Genomic DNA, 16510 nt, shown 5'->3' on the forward strand with positions numbered 1-16510 from the left:
AAACATGCATTCCCTATGAAAGCTCTTGAAAGCCCCTTCAGATATACCAACTGACATTGCACCGAGCCAAAACCCCCAGTTCCAAGTAAGTTCCTTTCATTAAATCCATTTGTCCATTCTTCCTTTCTTACAAGTCTAAGTCGTTGCATTTGGCTCCTCGCGAATTTCCTCCCCCAGGGTGCAATCCCCGTCTTTGTCAACTTGTTCTGCCTTCATAAATTGGCACTGCAACAAATTATTCAATCATTTCAAGTTTTCAATCTCGGGGTGAAAAAAGGAAAGCGAAAAACACTTCCTGTTTTCAGTGCTCATGGAGAGAAGTCGTTTCCTCTTGTCAATAACGTTGTTGCTGTTGCAGTACAGTTCTATAGGTACAGGTGCAACAAAACATCACCACCAACCAGTCTGCTCTTCTTGCTATGAGATCCCATTCACTAGTGACCCTCACAACATCTTGGTCAACTGGTCAACCTCCACCTCCCTTTGCAACTGGTTGGTGTTACTTGTGGTGCTCGTCACCTCAGAGTAGTATCGTTGAATCTCTCCTACATGGTTTTCACTAGCACCATTCCACCACACTTAGGCAATCTCTCCTTCCTTCTTGCATTAAGCTTCGACAATAATAGCTTTTACGGTACTTTGCCCCATGAATTGTCTTATTTACGTCGCCTGAAGTTTATTAGCTTAGGATTCAATAATTTTATGGGATCCATTCCATCGTGGTTTGGGTCCTTCCCCAAACTTCAAAGATTGGATTTGTATGGAAATCAGTTTTCAGATACCGTACCTTCAACTATCTTCAACTTGTCTACACTGCAAGACATAGATCTAGGCGCTAACAAACTATCAGGTACGTATGTGTCAACAAGGTATCTAGACTCTATTGTTGATCTATCATTATGTTTCAACATCTTGTTATTAATCTATAAGCCTAATGTGTTTTTTTTTTCTTTAGAAAATTAGTCTAACTTTTAATCACTTAAAAAGGTCTCACTTGAATAGATTATGTCTTTGGTTTTTAATTTTAAGAACGGTTGAGTCTATAATGTTGGTTTTTTATTATATATATACTCAGAAAGTTTTTACATGTTGTAGGCTACAAATGATAAAACTGGTTGGGCGTCTGGAGATAAAGACATAGATGATAAATTGTAAATAATAGGGAATATTTATGACTTTTTTCACATGGAGGCCCATTATGACATGATATTTTATAAATATAAAAAACATACTTCAAATCTAATACTATAGAAAAACTCCTTATTGTACCTTCAAGTGAAAAAATTGTAACATACTAATAAACCAAACAGAAAGTGACCAAGTGACTAGTTGAGATTTTTTTTTTTCCTCCAAAATAGCCAATCTGACAGCTTTTCTATAAATTATGTAGTGTGGTGTTTTTTCTAATTTCATTTATTTACATGTATTTTGAGTCTTTATTTTGCATACTTAACAGGTGCGATGCCCAGAGAAAGAAGGAACTTAACAATGTTGAAGGAGATAAACCTTCGCAACAACAATTTGATGGGTAATTGATATTTCATTATGTTGATACAGTTATATATGACTCTGCTTTTGTTGCAATGCATTATATGTGCATAAAACATGAATTTAACATATAAATGTGCAAATATCTTAATGATTTTTTAGAAATTTCAAAAGAGATTGGCTTTTTAGATCATGTGGAAGAGTTGTATGTGCAGGCCTTGTTCCCGTGGTTGTTTTCAACATGTCTTCTTTGACTACGTTGACTCTATATGGAAACAGCTTGAGCGGTGGTCTTCCAGACAATATATGCCAAGATCTTCATAGTCTTCAAACATTGGATTTGGGTCGCAATGCAGAGAGCTTCTTATACTTCATTTGGGGGAAAACAATTTCAGTGGAAGCATACCAAAAAATATTGGGAACTTAACAATGGTGAAGGAGATACATCTTGACAACAACATTTTGACAGGTAATTGATATTTCATTATGTTAATCCAATTATGATTTATCTTTTTTATTTTGGTTGCATAATTTATCGTTATTTAACTATTTCATATTTTAGTAAATGAGGGAGATAGTTAATCGTGAATATAACAATTATTTTTTTGTCAAAATCGCTGGAAAATTCATTAAAATCGAATAGCAAGGTTTACAATCATGAATATAACATATTGACTTGCCTAATAAACGTTCTATCTAAGTCAATATGTTCAAATCTGAGGTTAACATAAGAAAAAAAGAAGTATAAGGACATGCAACCTCAAACGTGTTTTGTTTCAAAAGACAAATCTTTTTAGGACTTTTATTTTAGTTTTAGAGATTTCTGTTTAAAATTTGTTGTACTAATTAAAAATTCTGTTTAAATTTTTTTAGATAGGGTTAGATTAGGTTACATAAATCCATATATAGTGAAATTGTTGTAAATAGGATTGTGACATTGTGGCACTGGCAGGCACTATTCCATGGTCAATATTCAATATCTCCACCATCATATTACTGTCGCTTAGTGAGAATCAGCTATCGGGTAGCCTCCCAGCAAACTTAGGTCTTGGGCTTCCAAACCTACATATCCTCTATCTTGCAGAAGCTGGCCTTAGCGGAGTAATCCCTAACCTATCCAATGCTTCTGTGCTCACACGACTTGAATTGGCAAAAAACTCTTTACAGGGTTTATTCCTAGCACGCTATGTGCCTTAACAAACCTTCAGTCGCTTAAGTTACACAATAATAATTTGACGATTGATACTTTGACTCTAGAAGCAAACACTCTCTCTTGTTTGGTTAATCTTAGAAGTTTGACAATATTAGCCTTGGCAACTAATCCGTTAAATGCCAGATTTGATGATTCCTTTCGGAATTGCTCTACATCGTCGCTTCAATATATTTACTTATACAATTGCAACATGAGGGGTGACATTCCCATTGGTATTGGCAACTTGAGCAGCTTGATATACTTAAGCTTGGCATACAATCAATTGTGTGGATCAATTCCAACTTCACTAATAAGCCTATGGAATCTCCAAGCTTTAGGCTTGATTGATAACAAGTTGCGAGGGTACATCCCATAACAACTATGTCAATTATATAACCTAGCTTACTTAGATTTGAGTAGTAATCAGCTCTATGGTTCTATACCGTCTTGCTTTGGTAATTTAACCACATCTCAAAGATATCTATCATTGGCGTCCAATTCGTTGAGTTCCATAATACCATCTAACTTTTGGAGACTTGCCTATATCTTGTATGTAGACTTATCATCCAATTATCTAATTGGACATCTCTCACAAGATATTGGAAACTTGAAAGTTGTGACAATGGTAGATTTATCAAATAACAATTTATTTGGTATCCTACCAAGCACTATTGGGGGTCTTCAGGGTTTGATTAATCTATCCTCGGCAAATAATAATTTGGAAGGCCCTACGGGTTGCTAAGCTTGCAACTCTTGGATTTGTCCAGAAACAATTTGTCTGGAGTGATTCCCAAGTCTTTAGAAGTTCTGTCACTTCTCAAGGATATGGATTTGTCTTTCAACAGGCTCCAAGGAGAAATTCCAACTGGTGGCCCGTTCCAAAGCTTCTCCGTTCAATCATTTGTCTCAAACAAAGCACTCTGTGCTGCAGCCCGACTTCAGGTTCCACCATGCAAAAATGGTACACATGAACCAAATTGGAGGAAAGCTAAATATATCATCCCAGGGATTATATCAGTAATTCTCTTTGTGGCCTTTGTATCTATCTTTGTACTATGCAGGAAAAGGAAAGTGGAAGTTGCAGGAGAGGCTACCTCATTGCCTTAACTTCTTTGGAGAAGAGTTTCACATCTAGAACTTCTAAGGGGCACAAATGGATTTAATGAAAACAACCTACTAGGAAGTGGGGGTTTTGGTTCTGTATATAAAGGGACACTTTCAGATGGAATAGATGTTGCAGTAAAGGTTCTTAGTTTACAGCTAGAAGGAGCTTTCAAGAGTTTTGATAGCGAATGTGAAATGCTAAGCAATATTCGTCATCGAAACCTTATCAAAATCATAAGTTGTTGTAGTGAAATTGATTTCAAAGCCTTGGTACTCAAATACATGCCTAATGGGAGCCTCAAGAAGTGGTTGTACTCTCAAAATTCTTTGAATATCGTACAGAGGTTGAACATAATGATAGATGCTACATCTGCACTGGAATACCTACACCATGGTTATTCAATACCTATTGTACACTGTGATATGAAGCCAAGCAATATACTACTGGATGATGATATGGTTGCACATGTTGCTGATTTTGGAATTTCAAAACTCTTGGGTGGAGGAGATTCTATTACCCAAACCATGACTCTAGCCACTGTTGGGTATATGGCTCCAGGTGATGTACTTGCTAATTTAATATCTTTCAATTCTATACATGTTGTCCTTAATTATGTATAATTTTCATTTCATCATACACATGAATATATAAGTATAATTCATAATGCAGAGTATAGATTGGAAGGAATGGTTTCAACAAGACGGGATGTGTACAGTTTCAGAATTGTAGTGATGGAAACATTCACTAGAAGGAAGCCAACATATGAGATGTTTGATGGGGAAATGAATATAAAGCAATGGATTGCAAACTCACTAGTATTACCAGATGCAAAGATAGATGAAGTTGTGGATGCCAATTTGCTTGGGATTGTGACACAGCAGGAAGACGATGATCAAGTGAGGAAGAAGGATTGCATATCAACCATTATGAGATTAGCTCTTGCTGTGTGGAATCACCAGAAGAGAGGATAAGTATGAAAGAAGCTGTAGCCACACTCAACAAAATCAAGACAAAGTTTTTGAAGGACGCTGCTGCAGGAAGAGCTGTGTTGTTAAACTGTCCTCTTATTCAGTAGCGCTTCAATTAATGGGTCCTATCTTGTGACATGTAATTAATGGGTCCTATCTTATGACATGTATTTCATGCACTTTGATTTGATTCAATTTCAGTCTTTAATTTAGACAATGTAAAGGAAGGCATGCCGTTTTATTTCAGACTGATTATATGGTGGAGTGTGTAGACTTATTATATAATATACTAGTCTTGGTTGTTATGGTATCAGTATGATATGAGGGTTTGTTATGTTGTGTTGTGGCTACAACCACGATCTCTTGGGAGCTCCACCGCTGCTTTCGCCAAGCCAAGAGGCAAACAAAGGCTGATTACGGCAGCCAGGCCTCCCACCCTATTTTTGTTGTGTGTAAACAAGCGAGTTGGGTTTGGTCCCGTTTGGGAGCTGTTAGCCTAAAAGCTAAAATCATACACACGTGATATATATATATATATATATATATATATGAGTGGTGATTTCCCCACTCCTTTTTCTCCTATTTTATCCACTTACACTTTTTTTATAACTAAAAAATGAGTGTAAGTGGATAAAATAGGAGTGGGGAAATCATTATGTATATATATATATATATACACACACATATAACATTTTGGTCATGAAAAGGCAAATATCCAGCCATGAGCACAAACAACACAACCCCACAAGACCAAATATCGACCAAATTTCTCAGCGGCAATCGTTAATGGGCCCTTCACACCTTCCCTAGACCCCTCCAAGCTCACTCTGCAATCCTTCTTCCTCACCATAGAACATGCACAGATACACTTTAATCACAAAACATGGACATATATATGACATTCTGTTTTTTCTTCTCAAATATCAATATTAAGAGTAGATAAAAAAAATATATTATATGTATATGAAATTCTGTTTTCTTGTCTTTTTTTTTTTCCTTAATCCAAAAGACTAGATTAAGAAAAGAGAAAAAAAAAAAAATACAAGAAAACCCACTCTACCGCAAATATATTATGTAAGTGAAGATCAATTAGCTTATGGGAAACCACAGGTAGATTAATCAATAACCAAGAATCATAAGAAACACAAACCACGTTGAATGGAGCATTGAAAGCAAGAGTTTAATCGTAAACTACAAAACTACAGTACTCCAAAAAAATTAAAAATAAGTAGCCTAGAATCACAAGAAACACATGTTGAATGAAGCATTGAAAGCACAAGTTTGATGGAAAATTACAAAACTACAGTACTCAATAAAAAAAAATTGTAGAATTGTTGATGAGTTCTTAAAATCCATATCAAAACTCAGGATACAAAACTCCAAATCGAAGAACCATGGTATAATTGATTTATCAGACAGCATCTAATCATCTAATCAATCAATATGCTTTCTCTAACTATTGAACAGCAAGCCACCCATAGCAAAAGCCCGAGAACGAAGAATGACCTTAATTATATACATCGAGCACAAGTCTGCAGAAAGAATAAGATGGACAAGCTAGAACAACCATCTATTGTTTAAATGAATATGCTTTTTTGTACTTCATACACATGATATTCCAAAATTTTAAAAAACCATTAAAAATCTAGAGGAGTGATCTTCAAACCCATTAAAACCATATCAGAACTCATCCAAAATTTTTTGTACTTCATACACAAGATAGCATACCTCTGTTGCATAGATGGTGGGTCTTCTTCTTCAACTAACGATGGTGGGTCTTCTTCTTCAACTGACAATGGTGAGTCTTCTTCTTCACGTCGTTTGGTCTGCGTGAAAGGTCTCCAAGCGTTGGAGGAAGAAGAAAGACGTTTGGTTTCCCAACGTACGCCGTTCCCAAGCGTAAGTGGAGTTTGTGGTGGGCCAGGAGTGTGAAAACGGGTTAAAAGATGTAATTCAATCTCAGCCACACAAGGTCATTAAAATAGATCCAACGGTTGAGCGCCCCATCCAACGGTCATTAAAACATATATATGTATGTATATATGTATATCAGTCCCCTTCAGTTGAGGGATTCCTCAAATAATTTTATTATGGACGCCCTTTAGGGTACCCTATAAATTTTTTTTCCAATGATCCAAGCCATCTATTTTTTAGGTCTTCATTCATAGATCATCCTTACAAAAAATTAGACAAATCGGAAACCGTATCGACATCCAATTGTGTCATACAAAATCAATGAACACGGTGCTTCAAGAAAGTACTAAAATTTCAAGAACTCAATTGAATGGTCAAATGATATCGGATTCAAGTGATTTTTTGTAGAGATGATCTTTGAATGAGTATCTACAAAATAGACGGTTTGGATTAGTGAAATACAATCCGGAGTGGGCCCTACAAAGGGCGTCCCTCAAATAAACTTATTTGAGGATCCTCAATGGAAGCTCTCTGTATATATATATATATATATATGTGTGTGTGTGTGTGTGTGTGTGTGTGAATTTGTATAGACAAACCAATCCACCTACCTTAATTATGTATCAGGTTCTCATTAAAATAAAAAATATATATTTTAAAAAAAAAAATTCTATGTATCTTGTCTAACTTTGAATTAAGAGTCACCAACAAAGCAAGATTTTCATAGAATTATGAATAAAGAAAGAAAAAATTGGTTGGAGAGGGTTTGTTAGCTTAAATTATGTTTGGAATATTCCCAAATGTTGGTTCGTTTTTTTTTCATAGTTCCATGACTTATCTCTACCTCTGTCTCACGCATATTGGGATGGTGAGAAAAAAAAATTCCATGACTTTTTCTCTACCTGATTGTCACATATTTGTCTCTCTCTACCTCTGCAGACCTTTTTGTTTTTGTTTTTTTGTTTGGTCAAAATCTCTACAGACCCTTTGGTTTTCCAAATCAAGAAGGGTTGAACGATTTTTATTTATTTTTAACAAAACCAAGAGAGAACAAGAGAGAAATAAAATAAGAAAGAAAGTGGAAGGAGAAAGAGAGACAGAGAGAAATAAGAGAAAACAAGAGAAGAAAAAAATTAAGAGGGAAGAGAAGGAAAGAATCAAAGAGGGGAGAGGAGAGTAAGAAGATGATGAAGAAAATCAGTGACAAAAAAAGGTGGGAGGGAAGAACAAAGATAAATGAGAAACATTAAAAAAAAAAAAGTTTTGGACGGCAGAGGCATGGGGATGTGATGGGCAAAATGCTTTGGGTAGAGCAAATGGCAAAAACAAAGAAGTAAAATAATCAGTCTAACCCACGTGACCACTCGGAAGCAAATGACAAAAACAAAGAAGTAAAATACATATATATAAAATTTTGGTGCCCCTTTAATTGGAGGCCCATGGCCGTCGCCCTCCGTGCCCATGCCTCAGGGCCGGCCTCAGTCTAAGTCTAAGTCCGGCCTCAGTCTAAGTCTAAGTCGTTGCAATGAATAGACCAGCAAAAACAGACAAATGAATAGACCACTTCCAAGTAAGTTCCTTTCGTTAAATCCATTTGTCCATTCTTCCTTTCTTACAAGTCTAAGTCGTTGCATTTGGCTACCCGCCAATTTCATCCCCCAAGGGTGCAATCCCAATCTTTGTCAACTTGTTCTGCCTTTATAAATTGGCACTGCAACAAATTATTCAATCATTTCAGGTTTTCAATCTCGGGGGGAAAAAAGAAAACGAAAAACATTTTGTAGTTGGAAGGAACTTGTCTGTTTTCTGTGCTCATGGAAAGAAGTCGTTTCCTCTTGTCAATAATGTTGTTGCTGGTACACCACAATTCTATATGTACAGTAGGTGCAACACAAACCAACATCACCACAGACCAGTCTGCTCTTCTTGCTCTGAAATCTCATATCACTAGTGATCCTTACAACATCTTGGTCAACTGGTCAACGACCACATCTGTCTGCAACTGGGTCGGCATTACTTGTGGTGCTCACCACCTCAGAGTAGCATCATTGAATCTCTCGTATATGAGTTTCACAGGCACCATTCCACCACACTTAGGCAACCTCTCATTCCTTGTTGCACTAAGCTTCAAAAATAACAGCTTCCATGGTTATTTCCCCCATGAATTGTCTTATTTGCGTCGCCTGAAGTTGATTAGCTTCAGATTCAACAATTTTATGGGATCCATTCCATCGTGGTTTGGGTCCTTCCCCAAACTTCAAAGCTTCGATTTGTATGGCAATCAGTTTTCAAGTACCATACCTTCGACTATCTTCAACTTGTCTACATTGCAAGACATAAATCTAAGCGCTAACAAACTATCAGGTACGTATGTGCCAACAAGGTATCTACACTATTGCCATTATGTTTCAACATCTTGTTATTAATCTATAAGCCTAATATGTTCTTTTCCTTTAGAAAATTAGTCTAACTTTTAATCACTTACAAGTCATCCAATACTAAAAACACACTCTCACTTGAATGGATTATGTATTTGGTTTTTAATTTTAAAAACAGTTGAGTCTATAATGTTGTTTTATTTATTTATATATACTCAAAGAGTTTTTACAAAACTTACATTTATGAAACTAGTGAGTACATGTTGGGCGTTGGGGGATAAAGACATAGATGATAGATTGTAAATAATAGGGAATATTAATGTCCTTTTTCACACGGAGGCCCATTATAACATGATATTTTATAAATATAAAAACACCCTTCAAATCTAATACTATAGAAAAATTCATTATTGTACCTTCAAGTGAAAAAAATTGTAACATACTAATAAACCAATTAGAAAGTGACCAAGTGAGTAGTTGAGAGTTTTTGTTTTCCTCCAAAATAGCCACTATGACAACTTTTCTATAAATGATGTAGTGTGGTGTATTATTATTATTTTTTTTTCTAATTTCATTTATTTACATGTATTTTGAGTCTTTGTTTGGCATATTTAACAGGTGCGATACCCAAAGAAATAGGGAACTTAACAATGTTGAAGGAGATATACCTTGACTCCAACAATTTCAATGGTATATATATTTGTTGCATTGCCTTGATGTGATATAGTTATATATGACTCGACTTTTGTTGTAGTGCATTATATGTGCATAAAACATGAGTTTAACATATAAATGTGCATATATCTTAATGATTTTTCAGAAATTCCAAAAGAGATTGGCTTTTTACAGCAGCTGGAGAAGTTGTATGTGCAGTCCAATGCCCTAAAAGGCACTATTCCTGTGGCTGTTTTCAACATGTCTTTTTTGACTACGTTGGCTCTATTTGGAAACAGCTTGAGTGGTGGTCTTCCAGACAATATATGCCAACATCTTCCTAGTCTTCAAATCTTGAATTTGGGTCGCAACAAGTTTGATGGTCCACTTCCATCCAAATTATGGCAATGCAGAGAGCTTCTTTCACTTCTTTTGGGGCAAAACAATTTCAGTGGAAGCATACCAAAAAATATTGGGAACTTAACAATGATGAATGGGATATACCTTGACTTCAACAATTTGACGGGTAATTGATATTTTATTATGTTGATCCAATTACGATTTATCTTTTTTATTTTGGTTGCATAATTTATCGTTATTTAACTATTTCATATTTTAGTAAATGAGGGAGATGGTTAATCATGAATATAACAATTTTTTTTGTTGTTGTCAAATTAGCTGGAAATTCATTAGAATCGAATAGCAAGGTTTAGAATCATGAATATAACATACTGACTTGCCTAATAAATGTTCTATCTAAGTCAATATGTTCAAATCTAAAGTTAACCAAAGTAAGAAGAAGAAAAAAAGAAGAGGAGGTATAAAGACATGCAAACAAAAACGTATTTTGCTCAAAGGGAATGTGACATTTTGTAAACCATATTTTTTCATCCCCAAATTATGGCCAGTTTTCTTAATTTGGTTCAAAAACAAAACTTTTTAGAGATTTTCGTGTAAATATTGTTGTATTAATTAATATTATGAGTGTGACATTTTATGAGTAGATAGTGTTAGATTATATTAATAATCTGAATGGCCTCATCCCATCTTCAATCTTCAATATCTCCAAGATAGAAAAAAATATATTGATTGAATTGCCGTTTCTATTTAAGTCAATATTCTTTTCAACTAATGCTAATGCTACAACATTTGTGAAATTGTGGCAGGCACTATACCAGATGAGATTGGTGATCTTCAAAATTTAGAGTTTTTGTCAATCGAACAGAATAATCTCAATGGCCTCATTCCATCTTCACTCTTCAATATCTCCACAATGAGAGCACTGTCGCTTACTTTTAATCAACTATCGGGTAGCCTCCCAGCAAACATAGGCCTTGGGCTTCCAAACCTACGACAGCTATATATAGCAAGCACTAACCTCAGCGGAGTAATCCCCAACCTCTCCAATGCTTCTATGCTCACAGAGCTAGACTTGGGCCAAAACTCATTTACAGGGTTTATTCCAATCACGCTATGTGCCTTAACAAACCTTAAGCGGCTTAGGTTATCAATGAATAATTTGGCAATTGATACTTCAACTCCAGAAACAACCACTCTCTCTTGTTTGGCTAATCTTAGAAGTTTGACAGCACTAAGCTTGGACGCTAATCCGTTAAATGCCACACTTGATGATTTCTTGTCGAATTTCTCTACATCAACGCTTCAACGTATTGGTTTAAGAAACTGCAGCATGAGGGGTAACATTCCCATTGGTATTGGCAACATAAGCAGCTTGATATCCTTAGACCTCGGAAACAATCAATTGAGTGGATCAATTCCAACTTCATTAGGAAGACTTGGAAATCTCCAAGGTATGAACTTGAATTACAACAAATTGCAAGGTTACATCCCCTATCAACTTTGTCAACTATATAACCTAGTTTACTTACAGTTGGCTAGTAATCAGTTTTCTGGTTCTATACCTTCATGCTTAGGTAATCTAGCTGCATCTTTAAGATATCTATCACTAGAGTCCAATTTGTTGAGTTCCACAATACCATCTACTTTTTGGAGACTTGCCTATATCTTACAAGTAAACTTATCATCCAATTCTCTAATTGGACCTCTCTCACAAGATATTGCAAAGTTGAAAGTTGTTGTAGAGGTAGATTTATCAAATAACCATTTATCTGGTGTTATACCAAGCACCATTGGGGGTCTTCAAGATCTAGTTAATCTCTCCTTGGCAAATAATAATTTGGAAGGCCCTATTCCAAGTTCATTTCACGACTTGCTAAGCCTGCAACTCTTGAATTTATCCAGAAACAATCTATCTGGAGTGATTCCCAAGTCTTTAGAAGCTCTGTCACTTCTCAAGTATCTGGATTTGTCTTTCAACCGGCTCCAAGGAGAAATTCCAACAGGTGGACCATTCCAAAACTTCTCTGCTCAATCATTTGTCTCAAACAACGCATTCTGTGGTGCACCCCGACTTCATGTTCACCATGCAAAAATACTACACTTGAACCAAATTGGAAGAAAGCTAAATATATCATCCCAGGGATCATATCAGTAATTCTACTAGTGGCCTCCATATCTATATTTGTACTACACAAGAAAAGAAATGTGGAAGTTGCAGGAGAGGCTACCTCGTTGCCTCAACTTCTTTGGAAAAGAATTTCACACCTGGAACTTCTAAGGGCCACGAATGGATTTAACGAAAACAACTTGCTTGGAAGTGGGGGTTTTGGCTCAGTATATAAAGGGACGCTTTCGGGTGGAATAGATGTTGCAGTAAAGGTTTTCAGTTTACAGCTAGAAGGGGTTTTCAAGAGTTTTGATAGGGAATGTGAAATGCTAAGCAATATTCGTCATAGAAACCTTGTCAAAATCATCAGTTGTTGCAGTGAACTTGATTTCAAAGCCTTGGTACTGAACTACATGCCTAATGGGAGCCTGGACAAGTGGTTATATTCTCAAAACTATTCTTTGAATATCTTACAGAGGTTGAACATAATGATAGACATTGCAGCAGCAGTGGAATACCTACACTATGGTTATTCAATACCTATTGTGCACTGTGATATGAAGCCCAGCAATATACTACTAGATGATGATATGGTTGCACATGTTGCTGATTTTGGAATTGCAAAACTCTTGGGTGGAGGTGATTCTATTACCCAAACCATTACCCTAGCCACAGTTGGGTATATGGCTCCAGGTGATGTACTTGCTAATTTAATATCTTTCAGTTACGAACAACATAACTTAAAATGTTCTTTTCATCAAATGTCATTTAGATATATAAGTACAACTCAAATATAATTCATATTGCAGAGTATGGAATGGAAGGAATAGTTTCAACAAGAGGGGATGTGTATAGTTTTGGTATTGTGCTCATGGAAACATTCACAAGAAGGAAGCCAACATATGAGATGTTTGATGGGGAAATGAATATAAAGCAATGGATTGCAAACTCACTAGTATTACCAGATGCAAAGATAGATGAAGTTGTGGATGCCAATTTGCTTAGGATTGGGACAGAGCAGGAAGATGATGATCATGTGAGGAAGAGGGATTGCATATCAGCCATTATGAGATTAGCTCTTACTTGCTGTGCAGAATCACCAGAAGAGAGGATAAGTATGAAAGAAGTTACAGCCACACTCAACAAAATCAAGACAAAGTTTTTGAAGGAGGCTACTGCAGGAAGAGGTGTGCTGTTAAACCGTCCTCTTGTTCAGCAACGCTTCAATTAATAGGTCCTATCCTATGACATGTATTTCATGCATTTTGGTTTGATTCAATTTCAGTCTTTAATTTAGCCAATGTAGAGGAAGGCATGTCGTTTTATTTCGGTTTTTGACTGATTTTATGGTGGAGAGGTGTATTTTCGGGGTTGTAAAGCTATTTTTTACATCCCCTTTACACTTTCAAGTATTGTAAATGTGGTTTTTGTTCCAATGAGGAATATGGAAATCTAAATATGTATAATTGATTTTGCTAACTTTTGACCACTTTTCTCACTGTTTTTCGTGTAGGCCTCACTTGTAAGGGATGTAAAAAAGGATGCACACGTACATCTAAATTTGCATATCACGGTTGTGATGCAAATTTACAATTGTTTACACCTCTCTATTGTAGGTGATTTTGATCAGTGTTTATTTAACAACATACACCTCATTATACAACCCTCCCACTGAAGATGCTCTTATAGTAACAATTTTTTTTTTTATTAAAAAAAGAGGAGTCACCAAAGATTTTCATAGAATTATGAATAAAGAAAGAAAAAATTGGTTGGAGAGGGTTTGTTAGCTTAAATTATGTTTAGAATATTCCCAAAGGTTGGTTTTTTTTTTCTTCATAGTTCCAATCCAAATGTGCTGTCATTCCATGGAGGGTTTGGTTTGGAATTTTGTGGATTAGGTGATGCCTTATGTGCATTATGTTAAACTAAACCTCCAAATTGATTCAAATTTAATGTATTTTATCCACACAAAGAAGAAAACACATAGCTGAACTTAGCCAAAGATCACGTGGCCAAGGCAGGTAAATTTGACCACGTGGACTCAAGTCATATATGTATGTAGCCGGTGTAGGTGGTGGTGATCAATGGATCACGTTTGCTTCCCTCCCTCCAAATCCATTGGAATTTATTTGATGCAGAATTGCAGACTGCAGAGTAATAACTAAAAGTTTGATTAATTGCACTCTACCCCTTAAAAGTCTAATTCCAAGGGTCCCACCAAGCATCATATATTATCTATTTATTTATCTATTTATTTTCCATCTAAGTTATTTAAATCAATTTAAAATTATTAAAGAATATAAATCTCACATCGAAAATTTAACTAAATAAAATATAAAATATAATGAATGCTTCTATTACTAATAATACTGAGGCATTTTGTATTAAAACCCAACCCTACACCTACTTGGCTTTGTAAGTGGTTAAGTTGGGAACAATATCAGTGTTGTTAGTAATAAATTGCTGACATGTCTATCTGAAATTTAACATAGCATCAAAATGGGTTGATTGACCCTTACTCCTAAGGAGGAGAGAACCTCTTTGACTGAGGTCAGAGGTGGACAACAACACCGGAGGCAGAGTTTGAGAACTGAAACCCAGTTGCAGAAAAAGAAAATGAGAATCTTGTTGAGGTTTTTGGTTCTTCTGGTGCTGATTAGAATATCAGAATCCAAATGCAACAGCACAGACCAAGAACAGGTCTCCAAGGCTTTCAAATCAGTCGCAGGTTTCAATCTCTCTTGGCTTCATCAACAAGGATATCAATCCAATTGTTCAAGCCCGCCCATCACAGAAATAAAGCTCCCCTCCAGAAATCTCAGCAGGATCATATCATGGAAGTACCTCAGAAACATGTCACAGCTGAGCACCCTTGATCTCTCAAGCAACAATCTCAAAGGCTCTGTTCCAGGTTGGTTTTGGTCTATTTCAAGCTTGGTCCAAGTCAATCTGTCCAAGAACAGGTTCGGAGGAAGCTTTGGGCCCGAACCCGTCTCGGGAAATAGCTCCTTTTCCTCGGTCCAGGTGCTCAATCTCTCAACCAACAGGTTCACCAACTCTGTTCAGCTTTCTGGTTTCCCAAAGCTTAGAGTTCTTGACCTTTCTCACAACGATTTGGGCACTCTGCAACCATCTGCTTTCGCCAACCTCACCAATCTCCAGTACCTCGACATCTCAAGCTGCAAAATTTCAGGCGACTTGAAACCCATCTTTGTTTTGCGCACATTGAGCTACCTAGACGTCTCAGACAACAGCATCAATGGTACTTTCCCTTCAGATTTCCCTCCCCTTAGCAGCCTCAAATTCTTGAACATTTCGTTCAATAACTTCAGAGGCATAGTTGGGTCAGAAAAGTACCAAAAATTTGGCAATATATTTACTTACACAATTCCAGCATGAGGGGTAACATTCCCATTTGTACTGGCAACGTTAGCAGCTTGGTGATCTTAGCCCTGGGAGGCAATCAATTGAGTGGATCAATTCCAACTTCACTGGGACGATTAAGGAATCTCCAAGGTTTGTACTTGAATGATAACATGTTGCAACTTGCAAGGATACACCCCTTATCAACTTTGTCAACTAGATAATCTTGCGCACTTAAATTTGTCTAGTAATCAGCTCTCTGTTTCTATACCTTCCTGCTTGGGTAATCTAAGTCACATCTCTAAGAAGTCTATCACTAGAGTCCAATTCTTTGAGTTCTACAATACCATCTACTCTTTGGATACCTGCCTATATCTTGTATGTAAACTTATCATCCAATTATGTAATCAGACCTCTCTCAGAAGGTATTGGAAATTTGAAAGTTGCAATAGAGGTAGATTCACAAATAACCATTTATCTGGTATTATACCACCCACCACTGGGGAGCTTCAAGATTTGGTTCAACTATCCTTGACAAATAATAATTTGGATGGTCGTATTCCAACACATTTCACGACTTGCTAAGTCTGAATCTCTTGGATTTGTCCAGAAACAATCTAAATGGCCTCTTCCCATCCTCAATCTTCAATATTTCCACAATAAGGGTTCGTTTGAAAGTGATTCTACAAATGTCCATAATCACTTTCATAGAGAATCACTTCTCCAAATAATTACTTTAAGGCCCCCTTTAGGATTGCTTTTTTTGGCTAAAACCTGCTTCACCTTAAAGTTAAACAATTTAAGGTGTGTGGTAAAAATAAAATATCTTGATTATTTTAAAAGCAGTCACCTTTTGACAACAATTTTTAAAAGCATATTCTGACTTACTTTTTAAAGTTGCTTTCAAACGAAGCAAATATGAACATTAAATGAATTTTTTAACTTCCCAAAATACCATCATTAAATTTTGCAAATGACACC

General features: G+C 36.1%; 1 protein-coding gene and 1 pseudogene across 2 annotated transcripts; both read left to right on the forward strand.

The window, feature by feature from the left end:
• The first annotated feature begins 481 nt into the window (after window positions 1–481).
• On the forward strand, window positions 482–5066 carry LOC148918458 (uncharacterized; annotated as a pseudogene). Its single transcript, XR_016125529.1, has 5 exons — window positions 482–850; window positions 1457–1528; window positions 1704–1957; window positions 2377–4343; window positions 4455–5066. The product of XR_016125529.1 is annotated as an uncharacterized LOC148918458 (transcript).
• A 3354-nt stretch (window positions 5067–8420) lies between these two features.
• Window positions 8421–15565, forward strand: LOC148918459 (uncharacterized). The gene is given in 8 exon segments (XM_089048098.1): window positions 8421–9031; window positions 9664–9735; window positions 9866–10225; window positions 10866–12137; window positions 12140–12859; window positions 12976–13305; window positions 13308–13353; window positions 14827–15565. Coding segments are annotated over 8 exon segments (4089 nt in total). The 5' UTR covers window positions 8421–8481.
• Window positions 15566–16510: the final 945 nt, after the last annotated feature.

Source organism: Prunus mume, linkage group LG3 (genome assembly GCF_029339155.1).
Source record: "Prunus mume cultivar Tortuosa linkage group LG3, ASM2933915v1, whole genome shotgun sequence".
Taxonomy (NCBI): domain Eukaryota; kingdom Viridiplantae; phylum Streptophyta; class Magnoliopsida; order Rosales; family Rosaceae; genus Prunus; species Prunus mume.